The sequence below is a fragment of the Phocoena phocoena genome, chromosome 5, assembly GCF_963924675.1.
Source record: "Phocoena phocoena chromosome 5, mPhoPho1.1, whole genome shotgun sequence".
Taxonomy (NCBI): Eukaryota; Metazoa; Chordata; class Mammalia; order Artiodactyla; family Phocoenidae; genus Phocoena; species Phocoena phocoena.
The window spans coordinates 38476882-38498031 of record NC_089223.1 but is presented as its reverse complement, the minus strand read 5'-3'; the positions used below and the strand labels follow the sequence as shown (position 1 = coordinate 38498031).

Genomic DNA, 21150 nt, shown 5'->3' with positions numbered 1-21150 from the left:
GGTTTTTGACATTCGGAAGTGAAATCCACACACCGGCAGGTTTCTTCTTCTGATTCGTCTGTTGGAGCCACACATGATGATGCAGATGAAACCTGTGCTCCCAGAGACTGCCTGAGTGTGTGCGCCGAGGCTGAGCAAACGGCCCCGTGGGGAACAGTGGCCGGAAGAGCTTGGACACTTACTTGGAGACGCCCAGGGCAGTGATCTCGGCCGGGTGTGCGTTGTCCTTCCGGTCAAAGGCCGTGTGCATAGTCAGCTTACTCCTGAACACCAGCTGCCGTTCCCACCGGTACCCTGGGGTGGAAAAGTGCGACGTGTGACTGACACAGTGAGGGGAGCCAGCGTTTGTTAGGTGCACCCTAACCCGCTGCCCTCAAACGTCAGGGTGCTGCAACACACAGCTCCGGCAGCCTCTCTGTTCTTGGCAGCTGCTGCCTCAGTTAGAGGCACAGAAGTCTGGCCTGACACTGACCATGGACCAGGTCAGGCCTTCACAAAGACACACATGGAGAAGGGGAAATCCTCAGTGCAAGAAGACACAATTTCTTTGGTTGAGGACCCTGCCCCAACTCTATCATAGGCAAAGTTACCCGTGAATACAATTTTATCTATTTATCTATAATCAACAGCTTGCCCATTTTCAAAGGCTTTCATAATCTGTGAATGAACGAAGTTTTGGTCTGAGGTGTTATTCTTTAAAAAATGCCCAACGTATTGCAAACACCATGGTAGGAGAGAATGCCCAAGGGCCTTTAAGTCTGCCTTACACAAGAAGAAACTTGAGGCCCTCTTTGTGGGGGGTCTTTGTCACAGGAATGGGGCAAGGGAGAGCTACAGCTCACTGCCTCCGTCCACCAACCCTCATGCCACCCACAAGAGGTGAGAAACAGACACCAGGCTTCAAGTTACCGGGCTTCAATCTGCTGAAATTCCGCGCTTCAGCGGGATTGGGGTGGGGGTGGTTAAGGGGAGCCTGCAGGTGAGGTCTGGTCTGGCCCTCTGAATAGTTCACAAATACGAAGCCGTCTTTCTCATCGAGGCTGAGCTGGTCGGACCAGCGCCTGGAGTCATCGGAGCCACTGTCATTACACCAGGTGGCTGTGGCTCGGCAGGAGGCCGCTCGGGGCCTGTGGCTGGTGCTGCTGGGCTGGCTGGGAGTGTCCCCGGGGTCCTGGATGACGCTCTGCTCATCTGCTTCAGAGTCGCTGCTGTCCTCTTCCTGGGCTTCTGGCCCTGGGTATTGTGGTGGGAGAATTAGAGAACACACACACATTAGAGTTAGACCCAGCGTTGTCCCGCTGGTATTTTTCCTCTACTAGTTAAGATACAAGAGACATACTATTTTAAGCTCAATATTACAGTAAGAGAAAATAAATTGCCAGAATTTCCAGCTAGGTACAGCTATCAAAACGGTAGAATTCCGGAGTTCACAGAATGCTTCTGGCCAAAATCCTTAGCTTGGCATTCATTCTTTCACAATCTGGCCCAAACCTGCCTTTGTGGATTCTCACTACCTGCCTCACATTTCTACCACAGTTCAGCTGGATGGTGCCAACTCTGCTCTCCACGCAGCCTGGCTGCTCCTCTGTAGAGCTAATTTTGCACACTCGGGTTGGCCCTACCTAGACTCACCTTCCCAATCTCTGTGTGTTCCGATGTTACCTATCTTTGAAAGCACAGCTTAAATACTTCTTTCTCTAAAATCTTACCTGGTTCCTGCAACAGAAAGTAACTCTCTCTTCTGGACTCCTTTAACAGCTGTATAGCTCTCACATATTTAAAATTTTCACCCCAAACTATTACTTTCCGTCATTCTTTCTACAACACAGTGGTCAGTTGGAGAGAAGGGGTCCCAAGCACAGTGCCTTCCATACAGCAGTCAGTATAAATGATAACATAGATGAACGAACTGTGGATGAAAGCTTTAATTTAGAGTTTTGTTCTTCCTCCTCTTTCCATTGTTACTGTGCATTTCTTCATCTCAATTCCCTTGCAATAAAGTCTACTGCAGGGAAAATTTATGGGAAATAAATATATGTAACTGGAAAAAAGGAGAGCAAGAACAAGTGAGCAAGCACCAGCCCACTACAAATATTTTTTAGCAAGACAAACACTTAATTTGGCTTATGATCATGAAAGTCTTCAAACAGCAGTCTTTGAAGCAGCTTTGATTTCCAGAGAACCATTAGCTTATCTTCCCTTTCACCCAGGCCACTGTCCTCAAGTCCCACCACTTTGACACCGTCCCAAGTCATTCCTTCCTGTGGGCTGCTCTCCCCTCTGCTGCTTCTGCCAAACTTCGTCCACAGTGTGCAACATAAGGAAGACGAAGACATACAAATGTCTCTCCTCCCCAAATCCAACCCCTTCTTCTATCTCTCTTATTCATCTTTCGCTGTTATCTACTTAACATGCTTTGTTAAAAGGAAGGGAAGGGACCCACTTCTCACTGGACCACACAATCCAACGTCTGACACAATAACTATAAACCCCCAAATACTAACTGAATTGAACTGAATTTTTAGGTCCCCAAATGCCCAGATGACTTTCTCAGTGGAGCTACATGTGACTATGGAAATTTACATGCATTAAAGTAATACAAGCTTTAAAATGTTCTGTCCACCGGTTCTGGCAAAGAAAGTAAAGACTACTTTCAGCTTACAAGGGCAGGGGATTTGTGTCTTTCTGATAATGAGCCTTTTTCCTTAACAACTCCCTCACATCGTCAAATTCACGCTGAATTCTCAGTGTATAAAAATTAACCATGGAGAGACGATTTAGAGGTTGAACTTAAAAAAAAAAACCCTGTTCCTTTCCATGAAGTGTCTTACACCAACTGTTCTAAACTGATGAGGGGTAACTTCTCTGGAATTCAGTAACCCAAAGCACGTCTTAGCCTGATTCTCTGGCATTGTTTCCAAACATTCTGCATAAATATAATCTATCTTTATATTTCACTGGAAAATTTTAAAGTGCTTCACAAATAACAGACAGCAGAATACAGATCACCAAGCTTCTGTTTGATGAATGTTCTTCTTGAGCAGGTCCAGGGCGTGGACCCTGGTCTGCCTCTGTGAATAGTTTACAAACACGATACTGCCCTGTCACTCATAGGGAGCTGTTCAAGTGAAGGGTGAGACAGATGTGGGACTGAGGCGTGGCCCTCTGACCCATCCAACACTGCGCCCTCTGGATCTGCTTTGTATTTTTCAGAACTGAAAGCCCAAGCCTCCGGTATTCCAGGAAGCTTGTAACTGTATTTATTATGGGATGTGGAAGCCGACCACAAAGACACTACCATAAGGGTTGCTGCCTGGTGAACCACACAGAACTTTGCATGCCTGCTCAGCTGGCTTACACACTAGGCGGTGATCCTGCTTCTGACAGCAACGCCCAGCCTTAGGCTCTTGCTTATCTTGGTTGATGTAAGTTTACGCATAATGACTTAAAAAAAAAGAAACATGAAAACTATTGAAAAACTTTTTAGAAAGTATTAAATACCTATTTGTGCTTCTGGACAGTCTTCCTGCATTTCTAGGACTTCAACAGTCTCAGGAGCTGGTGTTTCAGGAACTTGCAAAAATTCCATTCTCCAAAACTGAATTTAAGTAAGTATGGAAATGAAAAACAGTTGAACTGATTACAGAAACAATTTACCAGTTACTGGATGAAGATTGGTTTGCAGGGTTAAACAGATAACTTAATTCCTATTATTGTGTATAGTAAATTTCCCTGTATCTTGAAAAATGTGGCAGGGACTGCTTACAAATAAACCGTTCTCCCCAAACCGTGTTCCATGAGATATGAGTGGGTGTTTCATGGTCGATAGAAAAGGACTGGGGTCAAAGAGATTTCAAAAACATAGTTCAACTAAGTACACGTCTTTGGTTCTGACAAAGAACCTTCCATATACTAACATATACTCTAGATCTCCAAGAAGGCATACAGGAAGCAGGATCCCCAGACATATTTGGCTACGGAGCTCTTCACGATGTCCCACAGATGGGGTAATGTGGAATGCTGCTCTGCAGACTTTAGGGTGTGCCTGCTGTCTGAGGTGCAGGGTGTGGCGTGGGATTGGCCGATGGCCTCATCGTTGCTCAGCATGTGACTGTGATTACAAGGGCAGCAGCCAGCTGCTCTCTGCTTTTATAGAGTGCAATTAATGAAGAAAGACACAAAGAAAAATCTCCCGAGAGAAAAACCCAAATATTAGAACAGACTACAAAGGTAAATACTCTGTGGATTTCATTTTCGGTAGAGGCCCAAGGCATGAAAACTAAGAAAAGGATAAAGTATCTAGGATTCAGGTGAAATCATACAGGATCCTAGACAGGGAATGAATGGATGACCTGAGGCCCCTGGAAGCATTTCCTAGCTCAGTGATTCTCTGTAGAGGAGACACAGTCCCCGTTTTCCCTAAGAAGCCGTTTGACAAGCTAAAAAGCCAATACTTATGCAAGTGACATTTTTAGCAATCCCGAGGTGACATGGAAATCGTGTTTAAGTGATCTGCTTGTGTCAAGCTGTCAAGTGGTTAGCGGCACTAATAGATCTACTTAATGGGAAGAAAAGCTGAGTCACTGATGTTCTCCGCGTCTGATAACCCAATGGACAATGTTTCTTTGCATCTGAGTGAGAGTTTGCTGAACAATATGACAACCTCCAGGTGTCCTTCAACTGTGGACAGCTTCAGAAGTTTCAGGTGAACCACGGCAGCAAATACTCTAATGCGTTTCCTCACGGCCGACTTACCCGGACCACACCGTCTGAGTGTCCTGTGACAATGACATTCTGTGTGTCCCACTCGTTCATCTCCGACACGCAGCAGCAGATGATCTGCTGGCTCCTGCCTGTGAATGTGTTCACACTCACGACAGGGTTCCCATTGATGCTCCACACATGGATGTACGTGCCAGCGCAGGACACAATGTCCCCCTGAGAAGGTGAAGAGAAACTTCACTCACTCCAGATTACATTCTAATTTCAGAAGCAAACTGAATCCTTGGCTTTGCTCTTTGGAACCCTCTCAGTCCTCTGACTAGTGACTGGGGAATTTCTGAGGTAGCCTGGAATCCAGTGCTTGCTGACTTAAAAAACAGAGGCCTCCTTAAGAATCTGAGGTTGCATGGAGGCTGTGGCCGAGGTGATCTCGCATGGAGACGGGGCAGGAGCCCTTCCACGCTCCCAGCCTATGCCCCGACGCAATGCTGAGCCCCGCTTCATTCCAAGTCAAAGCTATCTGTAATCTGAGGGGTGATGAACTGCTCTTTTTCCTCCCGGTATTTACAAAATCTATTTATACCTTCCACTGAGAGGTAGGAATCCACTTAGTTTTATCAAATGAGCCAAATCACCAAAACCATAGGGTAGAAGAGAAATCTGTCAGTCCATGTACAGCTGTAACTCTCTCCAATAAGTGCAAAGATGAAACCCTGGTAACACTGTAACACCCTATTAAAAAATTTGTTATTCACAATAAGAGTGGGGGAATAAGGAAAAAAAGAAGAAAACTAGTATATAGGTCATTTCTTGGCAAACTGAATAAACCCTAAGAACTCTCTCAGCTGATAGCTCAGGTTTTCATGAGTTCTAAAGATGGGAAAAAACTAACCTTTTCCTTCAAATTCTACCAGGTTGGGGGGAATACAACCTGGTGAGAATACAATCCACTACTGTTAAAGGAAATAAGACACTTCCTGAAGCATCTACTCTGTGTCAGTTAGTGTGGTGGACCCTTTAGACATCCCAAAACTTATTCACCATCTCATGCGGCCTCCCTTACCCCTGAGACAGCCTGACTGGCTTGATGCTAGGTAGTGACTTCAGAAATGATTCGGTGAGTTTCAGTACATGTAGTAGGCACATGAGAACCTACAGAAATTGGCAGATGGTCATCAAAAGCAGAGGGAAGTTAGACACTGAACAGCAGTGCTAACACAAGAAAGAAGGTAAAGGGGAGGCAGGGGTGGCATGATAAGGCGGCCTGGGGCTTTTCCAAACCACTGTCTGTGCTGGTCTTGCTACTGTTTTCTCCCCCCGCCCCCACCCCACCCCCCCTCCTCCCTCTGCCCTTAGTCTACCAAGGTGGCAAGAAGCAAACCAAAACCCAAACAAAAATAATACTTAGCAAAGCACTGCTGTGTCTACCTCTGTATCAGCCCTGAACCACCTCTGACAATGCGTGTCAGCATCTGAATTTTAATTAATGGCCTCAGTCTCTGCAGGAGACAGGAGAGAGCCACTCCACAGTGCACTATGCAAGACCTTCTGCAATTACTCCACGGTGCCTCCATTAGAGCAAACCCTGTGCTTATGAGGGCTGAGAGTAAGAAGAAGTATCAAGGGCAGCTGCAATGTAGCTTATGCCCAAAGTGTAGAATGAAGTAAAGTAGGCTTGACAATGGCTGAAAAAACATAACAAACAGAAGTCTTTTCATGAGTTATGAAGAGATTACAAAAGCATCTTAAAAGGGAAAAATCAAACACATCCATAGTGTCCGCAGCAACTACTGCAATCCAATGGGTGTATGCTGGCTCAAATAACAACTAACGATAAATAAAATTGTCAGCATTTGAGTTAAGAACAACCCCAAAACAGAGTGCTTGAAATAGTACAATTAAGCATTTGACTCAGAGCAACACAGCGGGGATCGGAGTGGTTCCGTTGCACTGACATTTCCATAAACCTCTTACGTGCACTCGTAGGACCAACCCAACGTGCTGTTCTAAAGACATTTTAAGCCTTTCAAATATACAAGAAGCAAATTTGACTCTTTTTCCCCACACACTCCCACTCATTCCCAATTCTGATTACTCTTATTATTATGAGACATCCTAAGTGCCATTAACTAGAACTGAGTTAACTTCCCTTTTCCTTTGAGTGACTACAAGGTATCTGACTAAAAGCATAGTACTTAGCATCTTCAGGTAGAAATTAAAGATGTAACCTCCCTCAAAAGGAAAGCTGCCTGTGGGTGATGATACGACATGGCTAGAACTACTCTGCGTCATGTAGGATGATCCCAGGCAGGGCTAAGGGGAAGAGTTGGAATGGATATTTAGAGCTAAGAAGTGATGAGGCTGTGGGGGAGCTGGTTGATTTGCAAGACTGATCTGCCTATGTGATCATCTGTCCCTTGGACACAGAGACCTCAGTCTCTTAAAACCTACCGTTAGCATCCCCTGTTTACCAATACGACTTGCAATGACTATTCTCCCCTCCCTGCTCAGTCTGCATGGGGGGTTTCTACACCACTGCATTTATTTTCTTCTGATTCACTGTATTTTTGAAAAAAGATAATTTCTTTGATAACTTTGGAATCTGTTTAGAAAACAGTTTTACAAGAATTTTTCTCTTGTTTGGGTACCCAAATGTTACTCTTTTCACTTTATATAATAATTACTTTGAGTATACTTCATAAAACTTCAACAATTTTGACAAATCCCACAAATTCCTCACCTTAAAAAAAAGCGTATTCTAGAATGTTTAATCTTGTAATAAATCTTGCTCTTTAAAGTATGCTGCAGTGACTGGATTTGAAGACAAAATTGCTCTCTGGGGTACAAACTTTAATATCCATTCGCTTTTGCAAACAACATCTAAAACAAGTGGCTTTTATAAAATGCATGCCTATCAACTTAGAAAACAGAGTCATTTTTTATTTATGTAGGCCAGAGCTATTTGTCTTCCTACATATAAACCAAGTGGACAATTTACTACTTACTGTTAATTCATTGATACAGAGAGCAGAAACGGGAGCCCGATGGCCTCGGAGCTGGGTTAGGAACGACAGTTTGTTCAGATCCCAAATGATGCAGGTTCGGTCACGGGACCCGCTGACAATGATGTGATAGGCTAATGATGCGGTGGCACAGGTGACAGTATCAGTGTGGCCAAGTAAGGCCTAAAAGGAGAACAGACAAAACCAGGCTGACCACAGTGGCAGTGCTCCTCATGGGACTCCAGGAGAGCCGGACGCGCAGGGAGCTGACAGGTGCACGTACTGGGAGGGGGTGCCTTGCATAGCAGTATCTGGAAGGTCTTCATTCTCTTCTTGCCACTGTCCCTGCCTCATCCCACCAGGGGGAAGGGAGAAGTCTGGAGGACTCTGGAGGCTCTAATCTCCATTTTTATATTACTTCTCTCCTGGACTCGGACCAGTACCTTAGAAGGAAAGGAGAATGGCAACTGCAACCCAGCTGGGGTTTCTTCATACCTTTTACACATGGAGATGTATCGATTATGGCCCTCAAATTCAGAATTTAAACTCAGAATCTATTCTTTTGTGCCATCAACTCCTCTAAGTCCATTCTAAGGAACTACAATTGGATGGATTTTTAAAAATCCTAGTGCATGGGTGTAGTATGTGGTCCCAGAAAGATACAGGAAAATGCAGTCCTGATGTGTCTGTTAAGCGTCTGTTACTGAACTGGAGACACCTGGACATCTCCTGTGCCTGAGAGGGACCCCTTCTTCAAACTAGAATAAAAACTTCTCTTTTGCTGGAATATGAAGAGAAACAGGATCCAGGGAAATGGCAACGTGGGAAAATAAACATTTTGAAGGAAAAGATTCAGATTACTGTTACGAATTCCTGAGTATTTACTATTTACTTAATGAGCTGCCTTAAAATTTGTGACGCAGACACCCTTACTGTATACTTAGCAAACGCCAGAAGGCTGTTTTAAGTAAGAAGTACTTTCTACTGAGGGGTTACAGGCACACTAGCTTCGAAGTCCATTTTCTAAATTGAAAACACTGGAAGCAGGAGCGTTTGGATCAGCAAACTGCACTGTCAGCCTTTTACCTGTTCACGTCGGGACCGTGTCTCTTATGGGCTTCCCCCTTTTTTTTAAAAAAAAATCTTTTTTTGCGGTACGCGGGCCTCTCACTGTTGTGGCCTCTCCCGCTGCGGAGCACAGGCTCCAGACGCACAGGCCCACGTACCGCAAAAAAAAAAAAGAAAACTTGGGGCTTCCCTGGTGGCAGAGTGGTTGGGAATCCGCCTGTCAATGCAGCACACGGGTTCAGGCCCTGGCCTGGGAAGATCCCACATGCCGCAGAGCTGCTAAGCCCGTGCGCCACAACTACTGAGCCTGCGCTCTAGAGCCCATGAGCCACAACTACTGAGCCCACGTGCCACAACTACTGAGCCCACGTGCCACAACTACTGAGCCCTCGCACCACAACTACTGAGGCCTGCACACCACAACTACTGAGGCCCATGCACCTAGGGCCCGTGCTACACAACAAGAGAGGCCACCGCAGTGAAAGGCCCACACACCGCAACAAAGAGTAGCCCCCGCTCAATGCAACTAGAGAAAGCCTGAGTGCAGTGGCAAAGACCCAATGCAGCCATACATACATACATATAAGTAGAAACCTTTATGGTAAATTCACATATCAAATATTAAAAGATGATGGCTTAATTATAAAAGGATTCTTGCTTTGATTAAAAATTTATAATAGTACATAACAAGTGATCAAAAATACTTGTTAATAATACCATCAGTGTTTCTTCTGAATACATTCATGAGTTTGTCAGGTTCTTAAGCATTACGATAAATGAAGAAACAGAAAAACAAAAGAATCAAAGATTGAATGGTCTAGATGAATGAAAATCATCCAAAAGAAGTTATTATGAATCAATAGCAAATATAACTTGGTTTGCAAAAATTTAACCTACATATAACTTCTGAGAAACATTTATATTACTTAAATATATTAAAAAAATATTACCTAAAGACAACTTACTTCAGATTTTTAAAAAGGACAGCTTGGATCATTTTCAGAAATAGTATCTTCTGATTTCATTTCCTTTTTTAATTAATTAATTAATTAATTATTTTTGCAGTACGCGGGCCTCTCACCATTGTGGCCTCTCCCGTTGTGGAGCACAGGCTCCGGACGCGCAGGCTCAGTGGCCATGGCTCACGGGCCCAGTCTCTCCGTGGCATGCGGGATCCTCCCGGACCAGGGCACGAACCCGTGTCCCCTGCATCGGCAGGCAGACTCAATTACTGCACCACCAGGGAAGCCCCATTTCCTTTTTTTAAGACCCACTTCTAGCAAAAGAACATACATTGTTTGCTTTTGTCCATTTATGTCTAAATCACCTTGGAATTAACGACAGTTTTCAGTTTCTCTAGAGTGTGGGCAGCTGGGATGGACTGTTACCTGTTTGAGAGTGAGGGTCTTAGCCTTTTCTTTTGAGGCACCCATCTCCCACACACACACGACCGTGCTTGTTCCACCTGTGATGACCAGCTTGGGGTTGGGGCAGATTGCACAGAGAATCTGGGCCCACTCTGACAAACATTCATAAACTGTCACTACCTGTGAAATAGAACAGATGTAAGACACGCATGCCATTAAGCACTACAAACTCCTGGGACACAGCGAGCATACCAAGCGAAGGAGAACCTCTATGTAGGTCCCCCCCAGGCAAATAGCTGCGCATGTGCTGGGCTGGCTTCAGCTTAGCAACACTTTACTGAAACTCTACTCTGAACTCCTCCCTACAGCCTCCCAACTATAGTTGCTGTTAAAAACCATAATAAGAACTTTGCTCATAATGGGGGTCTCCAGTTTCTCCAGTCTGGGAAAATGACGTTCAGATTGTGTGATGCTCTGTGAGATGCAGGGGGTGATCTGGTGAAAGGATGCGTCTGCTGGAGCCAGATAGAATGTAAAAGGAAAGCATGAGTGCTGCTGTTCATGAGAGCGTGACTAAATAGAACTGTTACTGACTTGCACAGACTATGCCCCTCGTGCGTTCAGGAGAGGACTGTCAAGGGCAAACAGAGGGCACCAAAGGATCACTACATGCTGCCTCTCCAAGAGATGCTTATGGGACTCAAAACAGTAGCTGCTGCTTCTTGGGGGAAGGGGGGCAGGTATTCTGCCAGCCATTTAAGAGTAGTGAAATGATTAGAGGGCCGGATGGTGACTCAAAAGGAAGCTCTTCTGGTTGGCAGAAATATTAAATACCTGGTTGGCTAGGACCTCCTGGAGGAATTCTTTGAGTGGGAGGAAATTGCTAGCCCCTAGTACACAACCTTCCAAGAGAGGCTTTTCTGCAGGAAACATGACTTGTCCACTAGCTCCTTTATCCTGATCTGATGCAGTGAAGCTCTCCTTTCCTCTGGGCTGTGGAGGAACAGCTGAGAAGCCCTTGGCCTGAGCTCTCCCCATCCCCATTTAAGCAGGATATCCAGACCATGGAAGAGCAACATTAAATGAGCGAGCCAAGAAACAATGCAAACCTTGTCTGACTCATAGGTTCCCAGCCTGCAGCTGAGGTCTGCATAGCCCCATGCAAAAGTTTTGTTCCAGGTTGGTGGGATGAGAACCTTATTCTGTTCTACTGCAAGAATGCCTTTGTCTGTGCAGACGATTTGTCCCACAGGCTCTTTGAGTTCTATAAAAAACAATCAACACGTTAGAACAAGGACAGGGAAAACTAACTTCATTATCCCATAAGGGATGGCAAAGGGATCTCAAATATTCATACAAATGAAGCATCTTGACACCTACATTAATAAAAAAATGACCTTAGAAGTAAGTAGGGCTTGGCTTTTGAGTCTTCTGCAGACCTGCTGGGCGGACATCGACCCTGACTGGTGTCTCCAGCCTGCCTGTTTCTGAACACTTGCTTGGGTTTGGTTCCCAGCCATCAGGCCCACCTTCTTGATCTTCAGGACTGCCAGAGTGATGTGGGATGCTCCCCAGAATGCTGTACAGACCGTCAATCAACCTAGGCCTTCAGGACCTCCCAGCCTGAGGCTTCTTGAAGGAAGGCTGTGACGTTCCCCGAGAAGCCCGACTCTGCCCGAGGACTCTGCCGACTGACCACACCAGTGTTCCACAACCATCTCTGGGCAGTGGCTGGAGCTGGCATGGGGCAGAGTCTCTGGAATGAGACAAATGGCAGAGAGCTGGTAGCCAATCCAATTAACCAGACTTTGATGCTCCAAGTTTTGGATTTAAGTGACAACTTCAAGACTCTGTAAACCAGTTTTTCATTCTAAGTGAAACGGAGCAGAACCCTGTGGTCCTTGCCCCCCATGTCCTCTGCCTGCCTTTTGTCTGTGGAAAAACTTTAGCCAAAGAATAAGTTTAATCAGAGAAGTGAGAAAATACAGAAGCAAAGGAAAACAGTCAAAGGAAACCAAATAATAATAGTCTAGTCATTAAGCATAGTCAAGGACCTTTAGTTCCTCCTCAAGGGCTCTAGATAATGTTCTGAGCCGTGTCCTGTGAGCTGTCTTGTAGATACTGAAACCCACACCCGGTGGAAGAAGTTAACTACACGATGACCAGACTATAGCCATGACGTAAGCTGCCAAAATTCTGAGAACTGGCCCCAAGGAAATGGGAACAAACCAACCTTGGAACTGAACTGATTAACTGTACTTAAAACAATCAAGATGATGCTGGTCAGACCACTGCACAAGCAATTTCAAGATGACTGTCAGAGCTGACTGTGCTGTTTCTGCATGTAGCCCACTCCCTCCATCTACAAAAGCTCTTGCCCACTGGTTGTCAGTGCCGGGGTTGGGGGGTTGCCTTTGGACAGGAGTCCCCCCCGGGTCCCCACAGTTGCTGGCATCCAAAATAAAGTAAACTTCCCTTTCCACCAACCTTGCCTCTTTATTGGCTTTTGAGAGGCAAGCAGCTGGACCCCACTTTCGGTTACATAAGGGAAAAAAATCTACTTGGAAAAGTAATTTAAGATAACTTAAGATAACATTAGATAAAAGACAGAGGCTTTTAGTTGGCATATTAAAAGCGCAGTCTTCTTACTGCTCTAAATTGGTGGAACGTGTGTAAATGAAGATGACAGAAGTTTTTCTACATGTAGAATATAAAGTTGAACTATAAGGTTTGGTATATTAGAGTTTTCACTATCCTACCAGAGAGGAGAAACTTGTTGGGTTCTTTGTGATGCAAAATCCAATAGGCCCAAAGAAGAAAACAGAAAAGGAAAAGGAGAATCAAACAAGTATTTGGTGATTTACCACTTATTACAAATTATGCTATTGTTGAGAAGCAAATTTATTATTCCTAAACTAGGATTATTAAATATTCCCACAGAATCATGAATTAAAAGCTTATTTCCTGCCATTTTACCTTTTACAGGTGTTAGAGAAGGCCTCAAGTTGTCTAGATGATGAAAAAAGATCTTGTCACTGGTAGATCCTGGTGGGACCAAGATCCCTGCATTGTCTCCGTTGAGTCGACTCCTGACGCGCTTCGGTGGATGAGGTTTTTTAAATAACTGGTATGAGAGATAATGACATATTTTATACCGAAGCTAACATTTATTAAGCCCTTTTATATGCCAGGTATTTTGTTGTTATTTCACTTAAGCTTCACAACAACCATTAGGTATCACATTATCACATTTGACACTTGAGGAAAGAAATTTAAAAAGGCTCAGAAGGTTGCCAGAGACCTCATGCCGCAGTCAGTGGGGACAGGACTCCTACACAAAACCTTGGGTTACCAGCATTCTCTATGCTACACTGAGCTCATAAGAATTTTTCAAAAGGAAATTAATCTCCTCAAATGATAGTAGGCTGACAACTATTTTCCAGCGATGTTCAAAAATGAACCGATTTCTTAGAACGCGATACCATTCTGTGCCACTGAGGGCAGGCAGCCATTCTCTCTAACTGGGTTACTTCTGGCTCCAACATGGGCTTTCTGTATGTGACATCATTTCTGTATCGTTTAGGTGCTACTAATTTGCTGACAGTGTGAGCATTGTTGTCTTCTTTTTACTTTGCAATGTTGTAAAGGAAAAAAAGAAAAGAAGATCTTTGGCATTTCTGTTCAGTATTTCTAAAGAACTGAAAAGTCTTAATATACATTTAAGATGATTGTTCTTAAAATACCATAGATCAGGCTTCCCTGGTGGCGCAGTGGTTTAGAGTCCGCCTGCTGATTCAGGGGACAGGGGTTCGTGCCCCGGTCTGGGAAGATCCCACATGCCGCGGAGCGGCTAGGCCCATGAGCCATGGCTGTTGGGCCTGCGTGCCTGGAGCCTGTGCTCTGCAACGGGAGAGGCTGCAGCAGTGAGAGGCCCGCGTACCGCCAAAAAAAAAAAAAGAAAAAAAGAAAAGAAAAAAAAATACCATAGATCATCAAAATAGGCAGACTCTTTTTTGATGGACAACTGATACTTGAAGAAGTTATCTGTAAAACCTTAGATGAAGTGAGATTTAAGATGACTACAACACCATCACACTCTGTGAATTTGACATTCTGGATTTCCAGGAGAAGTAATAGAAAAAAATGCTTTGTATAGAGAAAGATATACATTTTAGGCTCTCAAAACTTTAAACATATAATTCCCATTTTAACTACATACAGGGCTTAGGATCAGGGTTCTGCTATTTCTCATAAATGTTAATAATGAGATAAGACTCTGAAGTTCTATAAAAAGACTCACATACTTTAAAGCATGTTCATGAAAGAAACATTTACCGAAGAACTTTACAAGGACCTGAGGACAGAGCAGGCCAGGCTAGCGTATATAAGGATATATCAATATGGTGATCACAAAGCTTAGCTGTTTCTAGGATGGTTACACTTGGAAGTACTCTCTATTAGTTCCTGCAATGTCCTACAAATATGTTAGTATCCAAACTCTTCTATCTCCCAGACTATCTGCCTCTTAAACTCAAAAGTGGAACAAAAATCCTGCAACAGTGCATGTGTCTAGATTTTTTTGTTCAGAGTATTTGTTTCCCAGAAGGTATGAAACACAGTTCCCGCACTTGTAACCCTCAAAAAATGGCTAAGGTTCTTCTGCTATGATTAGAGTTTATCAACAAGCATTTCACTTTAAAAGTAAACATGGTTCCTGCATTGGGGAATCAGATTACACTGTAAGTGGTGCAGTTACAGGGTGTCCCGCTGTCTATCACGGCTTTTCCATGAACAAAGACTTGCCATTGTTCTGTGTTCCCAACTGTCAACCCCGGAAACCTCAAAGTTGGTTAACCTAAGAAAAGGGATTCCAGGAGAGATGTCTGAAGCAGGAACAAAGAAGGGTAGCCAGGGCCAAAATGCAGAGGCCAGGGCACTAGGGAAAAGGTGGTGGTCTGAACGGGCGGCAGAGCTAGCCTTCTCCACTGTGCTGCAGTTTCTTCTGGTGCACCCTGCCCTCCTGGTGTGCCTGAGACAATGAGGATGGAGGAAGGGACGAACTCCCTTAACAGAGGTTCTCTCATTGCCCAAGGTGAGAGATCTACAGCATCTGGGTGCTGAGAGGGTCTGGGTCTTCCTCGCCAGGTTCCAGATAGTGGTTGGAGCAGCTGGTGCAGGGCCGGGCCTAGGCGTTACCATGGTGTGCACTCTCACACCCTAGCACCTGTCAGACCTACACCAATAATCAAATCCAAACCGCTCCTATCTGTCTGTTCCCTGAACCACTGTGAGAGCTTCCTGCTCCTCATTTGGCTCCCCTACAGCATGTGCATGTGTAAGATTGTGACCAGAGGGATCTCTAAAGTCTAAATACGACTTTATATGACAATGCTTAAAGTCAGCATTGGTTTTTTACTGGCCGTGGGATGAAACCCCATCTCTGTGTATCCTGTGGCCTCCAAGGCCACATCTGCTTCCCTGACCATGCTCTTCCCGTCTTCCTGCCAGGAATTGTGTGGGTAAGCACTAGCCTGCGAGGAAAACTGCTCTTTGACCAGCAAAGTTTCTGTTTATCTGGACTGTAAAAGGGAGGAGAAAGTAATAATCTAGGGACCTACTGAAACTATTGGGTGATATTTATGGTTCTTAATTAAAAACTCTGTCTAAATTTAATTATTATATGGTCATCTACCATCTATAGAAATATTACAGAGCTTAAAAAAATGTAACAGAAAATATCAGTGATAAGGAAAAAACATCCATACCTGTTTAGGGATCTGACCAAAGTTATTAATGAACCCTATGGTGGCTGTCTCCTTTAGTGGGTCATTTATGTTGTAGATATCCACTTGACCCTCGTAAAAAAGATGATGGAAGACATTTACAGCTTCTACTGCAGCAGGACCTTGCTGTTTATAGCCGAAGATTAAGTCAATCCACTCATGCAGATGGGCACTCACATAGTCACATTCCAAAGCCTGTAATTTCAAAACACAGGTTCAGTCGCTGGCTGGCTTTTATTACTTCCTTAGAAAGTAAAAGAATTCACCAGTGGTCTATAGGAACCAGAATAACTAAAATTCATATGAACAACATTAGTAACTTAAACACATGGGGGATACATTGCTCAAGGTCCTCTCTCTGTACTGTGGTCAGTGACCCAGTGAGATCTCAGTTCAACTGTAGAGCGTACTGCCATTACCTCACGGTGCACTCGGATGAATTCTCGTGGGTCCCCTTTTGCCCAGGGTGGAAGGATAACATCTCCAAGCTTGGTGCCATTTTGTTTACAACCTGTGTAATTGGATACATTAAAAAGAAAATAAAAGAATGAGAAAAATAGTAAAGTAACAGAGAAATAGTGGGTTAGTTTCATTACCAGGACTATAAAATTTTACCACAGAAAGGACCCTCAGAGATATCTACTCTGGTATTTCCCCAAGACAACTCCTCCGAGCACTCCCTCAGAGAAATTTACTGAGTGTCAGCAAAACTGAGGGGCTCCCACTGTCAAATGACTTCAGGGAATGCTGAGCTATGCAAGCTTAAACACGTTTCTTTCCTGCAAGACTCCTTGGAGGCACTGCTCTTCTCTAGGAAGGACATTAGATACAACATTTCTGAAACTTAATTGAGGACAGGAATGAAACATTTTATGGGTCTACTGTTTTGAGTTTGGAAAAACTGCTCCAATCAATTTTTAAGCCCCTTAAGACCACTCATTTGTAAGACCATTAGCAATTTCTCAAAAACTGTTCATTTAGGCTTTTCCAGAATGCTTCAAGCTTGGTGAGTCAAAAGCAGTTACCTAGTACTGAATTTCTTGTCTGGTCTGCCATTCACATGGAAGAGGTTATTGAAAGGATATCTAACTCCTCAGCCATTTTCAGTCTGAATGCTCTTGGCTTAAGGGAAAGTAAAAGTACCACAGTCTCCTAGAAATATTTGCAATACATGTGTTCACTCATATTTCTGATTCTTAAATTCTTGAGAGAGCTCTGTAGATCCCACATGTATTTTGCTTTAAGGATTCTCATTAATAAAATAAAATAAAATCTGAAACAATATAACTTTTGGCTGTTATATCATTTAACAAAAAAATTTTGGGAAGACTATGTGGCTACGGGGGGAGTTTTAATAATTTATAACAAAGTAATATTTATTCCACGTAAACTGTTATTTTAAGTCATAGCCAGATAATCTCTAAAATATTAAAGAAACCATTTGCTATGAAATCTATTGACAACAAAACACATTAAATGGGACTGGCATCTGAGGAAATAGGTTTTTTTCTTCTTTTCGAAATAACATCAAAAAGTTAATTTTAGCTTAGAGTTTTCCTAGGCACAAATCAGACGGTCACTGTAAAAAAATGACTCTATAAATAATGTTGACTCATTAGCTTAATGGCAGTTGGTTAGATAAAAAGCTGAATTATAAATTTTCATAGGGAAGTATAATTGTTCACATTTTAGAACACCAAAGGCAGTTTCCAAGTAAGGGCCAGTAAAAATATTTCCTTTAGAAATAAATAATCTTGTTTTCATCATTGCAATTTGATGGCTTCTTTACAATGTGATGTAAGTGAGAGATACAAAAATCAGTTTATTGTTTAAAGGAATGTCTTGACTTAGTTGGAAAAATTACCACATAAATTAAAAAAAAAATAAAACAATCAAGTTATTACAGTCCCTCCCCTCTCTCTCAGGCCCTTACCCCACCTTCCTTGAAATGCCCTCTAGGCCTAATAAGAAGTAATAATTTTTTTTGATAAAAAGAAGCAAGTAATAATCCCCAGGCTACCTGAGATATAATCTACTTTTCAAAATTTTGCTCATAATCCCTAAATACTATGTGATATAAGTTTATTTTACCAGCACTATCTATAATTTTAAAATGCCATTTAAAGGGAACAGTCTGTAGGAAAGTCTTCGTCTGATTCTGCTACTCTGCAGTTCCCCTCATGTATATCCAAGGGTACAAAGATAAGAAGACCAGACAAAAAAACCTAATTGCTCCAGAGCCAGGGGAAAAAACCTAAGTGCTCTTTCTTTTATATCATTTACCATCTTTTCTGGGTGGAGAGACCAACAGTGTTTCGTTTGATTTTCTTTATATTGAGGTAAAGTTCACATAACATAAAATCAACCTTTTTTTTTTTTCCTGTATGCGGGCCTCTCACTGTTGTGGCCTCTCCCGTTGCAGAGCACAGGCTCCGGACGCGCAAGCTCAGCGGCCATGGCTCACGGGCCCAGCCGCTCCGCGGCATGTGGGATCTTCCCGGACCAGGGCACGAACCTGTGTCCCCTGCATCGGCAGGTGGACTCTCAACCACTGCGCCACCAGGGAAGCCCCAAATCAACCATTTTAAAGTGAACAATTCAGTGGCATTTCGTACGTTCACAATATTGTGCAACTACCATTTCTATCTAGTCCTAAAACATTTTCATCACATCAAAAAGAAATCTTAGGGCTTCCCTGGTGGCGCATTGGTTGAGGGTCTGCCTGCCGATGCAGGGGAGAGGGGTTTGTGTCCCGGTCCGGGAAGATCCCACATGCCGCGGAGCAGCTGGGCCCGTGAGCCATGGCTGCTGGGCCTGTGCGTTCGGAACCTGTGCTCCGCAACGGGAGAGGCCACAACAGTGAGAGGCCCACGTACCACAAAAAAAAAAAAAAAAAAAAAAAAAAAAAAAAAAGAAATCTTAAAAGAATCAAACAGTTGTTCCCCATTCCTCCCCACCCCTGCTCCCATTCCCTGGTAACCACCAATCTGTGTTCTGTCTCTCTAGATTTACCTATTCTGGACATTCCATGTAAGTGGAAATCATATATTATGTGACCTTTTGTGTCTGGCTTCTTTTACTTGGTGCAATGTTTTTGAGGTTCATCCATGTTGTAGCATTTATCATTATTTCATACCATTTTATGGCTGAATAATATTCCATTATATGTATATTCCACAATTTGTTTATCCATTGATAGGTATGTGGGCAGTTTCTACCATCTGGCTATTGTGAATAATGCTGCAATGAATGTGCATGTACAGGTCTTTGTTTAAGTCCCTGTTTTCAGTTCTTCTGGACAGTTCTTGGAGTGGATTTGCTTGGTCATATGGCAATTCAACATTTCCTACCAAACTGCTTCCCACAGTGCCAAACCATTTTACATTCTGACAAGAAACATACAAAGGTTCTACTTTCTCCATATCCTCACTAGCCCTTGTCATCTTCTGTTAGTGTGCTTTTCTTTCATCACAGCCACCCTAGTGAATGTGAAGTGGTACCTCACTGTGGTTTTGACATGCATTTCCTTAACGACTAATGATCTTTTCGTATGCTTATTGGCCATTTGTATAACTTCTTTGGAGAAATGGCTATTCAGGTCTTTTGCCCTTTTAACTGGGTTGCTTAACCTATTGCTGTTAAGTTGTAAGAGTTCTTTATATTCTGAATACTAGACCCTTATAAGATACATCATTTGCAAATACTTTCTCGCATTCTGTAGGTTTTCTTCATAATGCCCTTGGATGCAGAAGTTTTAAATTTTGATAAAGTCCAATTTATCTTTTTTTGTTGCTTTTGTTTATGCTGTTGATCCAAATCCAAGATCATGAGGATTTACCCCTATGTTTTCTTTTGAGTTTTATAGCTTTAGCTCTTACATGCAAATAGTGTTTTTTAACGTGTGTGATTTCAAGGAGGGAAGATGATCTGTTATGAAGGTGAGCATGACAAACATACATGACCTTTCTTTTATTTACTTATTTAAAAATAGATGATTTGGTTGGGGTTTGTAAGTAGTCTGGCTAGAACATTTCTGCGACATAGACTATTATAACGGACTGAGTGTTTCTGGAATATTGGGGGTATCTCTTTCTTTCTGCACCTCTCCGTTATCTGTCTCTTTGAAAGTGGTGTCCTTAGGGAAGAAAGTAGCATTCTCCAAAGGTGAATTATAAGTGAACATAATAAAACACTAACGTGAATTCATATTCAAATGCTGTGCACACATTTGTTGTTTTTCCCTGTTCACCATCTACTCTATTTCTTTGAGGAACTGCCACTCCCTTCGACTCTAAGTGTTAGAACTTGATGTCTTTAGCTGCTCAAGGGTGAGCTCCAGGCCCAATCAGAGGTAATGAGACTCAGTTTCAGGCCTTTTGCTGGGGCTATTGAGAGTCTTACTGCCTTTCCTATTGCACCTAGACCTACAATTTCACAAGGTTCAAGCTGCTGATGAACAATTAAATAAATAAAAATTATATTACAAAGAAAAAACACTCAAATATATTGGATATGAATATTCCTTGAATTTTCCATTAATGAATTTTATGAGGTAGTATAGTAATGGTTTATATGTTGAACTCTTAAATACAGTATGATACAGAGCATGAAAAAAGTATGAAAACAGAACAATATCTGGCACTAATATTCTAAAGTGAAACAACGGAATTTTGATATGTCCTAAAAATAAATATTCAGAAACATAGATCAGCAAACTGTCTTCCAAGAAACTGTAGCCAAGGTCAAATCTACTTCCTGAAACTGCTGGACAATATAAAGAGAGAAGAGTACCGAGGAAACTTCTCTCCTTTTTATAAGTGTTGATTTGGTTCTGTTTTTCTAGAAAATAGTACCCTAACAGGATGAAGAAAGGGATTTACCTAAAGTTATTCTGAAATTCTAACTTTAAATTTTATTAGCATGTAAGTTGAGAATGCTTCAGGCAATACAAAAGATTTAAACAATACATGAAAAATATGGATATGCCACTCTTGGCTGTGAGTTTCAATCATATTAATTTTCAAACAAAATTTCACCTCACCTTTGTTTACACTGAAATAAATGATGATATTCTGACCATTAGATGTAATTTGTTAATTCTTAATTTTTCCCAAAACTATAGGTTTGAAACAGCTTATTTGGGGGCATAAATCTATTTTCCTTTGTTTTATTTACTCTCATACACCCAGTTGTAATTAGCAGCAGCTA

The 21150-nt window shown here is 42.7% G+C and overlaps 1 protein-coding gene across 1 annotated transcript in view; it reads right to left on the bottom strand.

The window, feature by feature from the left end:
* The window catches only part of WDFY3 (WD repeat and FYVE domain containing 3), a 174108-nt gene that overhangs the window by 4269 nt on the left and 148689 nt on the right, over nucleotides 1-21150 (bottom strand). Inside the window, exons 54-63 of the mRNA XM_065878335.1 lie at nucleotides 16362-16453; nucleotides 15925-16137; nucleotides 13136-13283; nucleotides 11269-11423; nucleotides 10181-10339; nucleotides 7728-7907; nucleotides 4756-4938; nucleotides 3502-3598; nucleotides 910-1233; nucleotides 183-294 (exon numbers count right to left, since the gene is read on the bottom strand). Of these exons, the coding sequence (XP_065734407.1) occupies nucleotides 183-294; nucleotides 910-1233; nucleotides 3502-3598; nucleotides 4756-4938; nucleotides 7728-7907; nucleotides 10181-10339; nucleotides 11269-11423; nucleotides 13136-13283; nucleotides 15925-16137; nucleotides 16362-16453 (1663 nt within the window). The remainder of the gene's footprint in view (nucleotides 1-182; nucleotides 295-909; nucleotides 1234-3501; nucleotides 3599-4755; nucleotides 4939-7727; nucleotides 7908-10180; nucleotides 10340-11268; nucleotides 11424-13135; nucleotides 13284-15924; nucleotides 16138-16361; nucleotides 16454-21150) is intronic.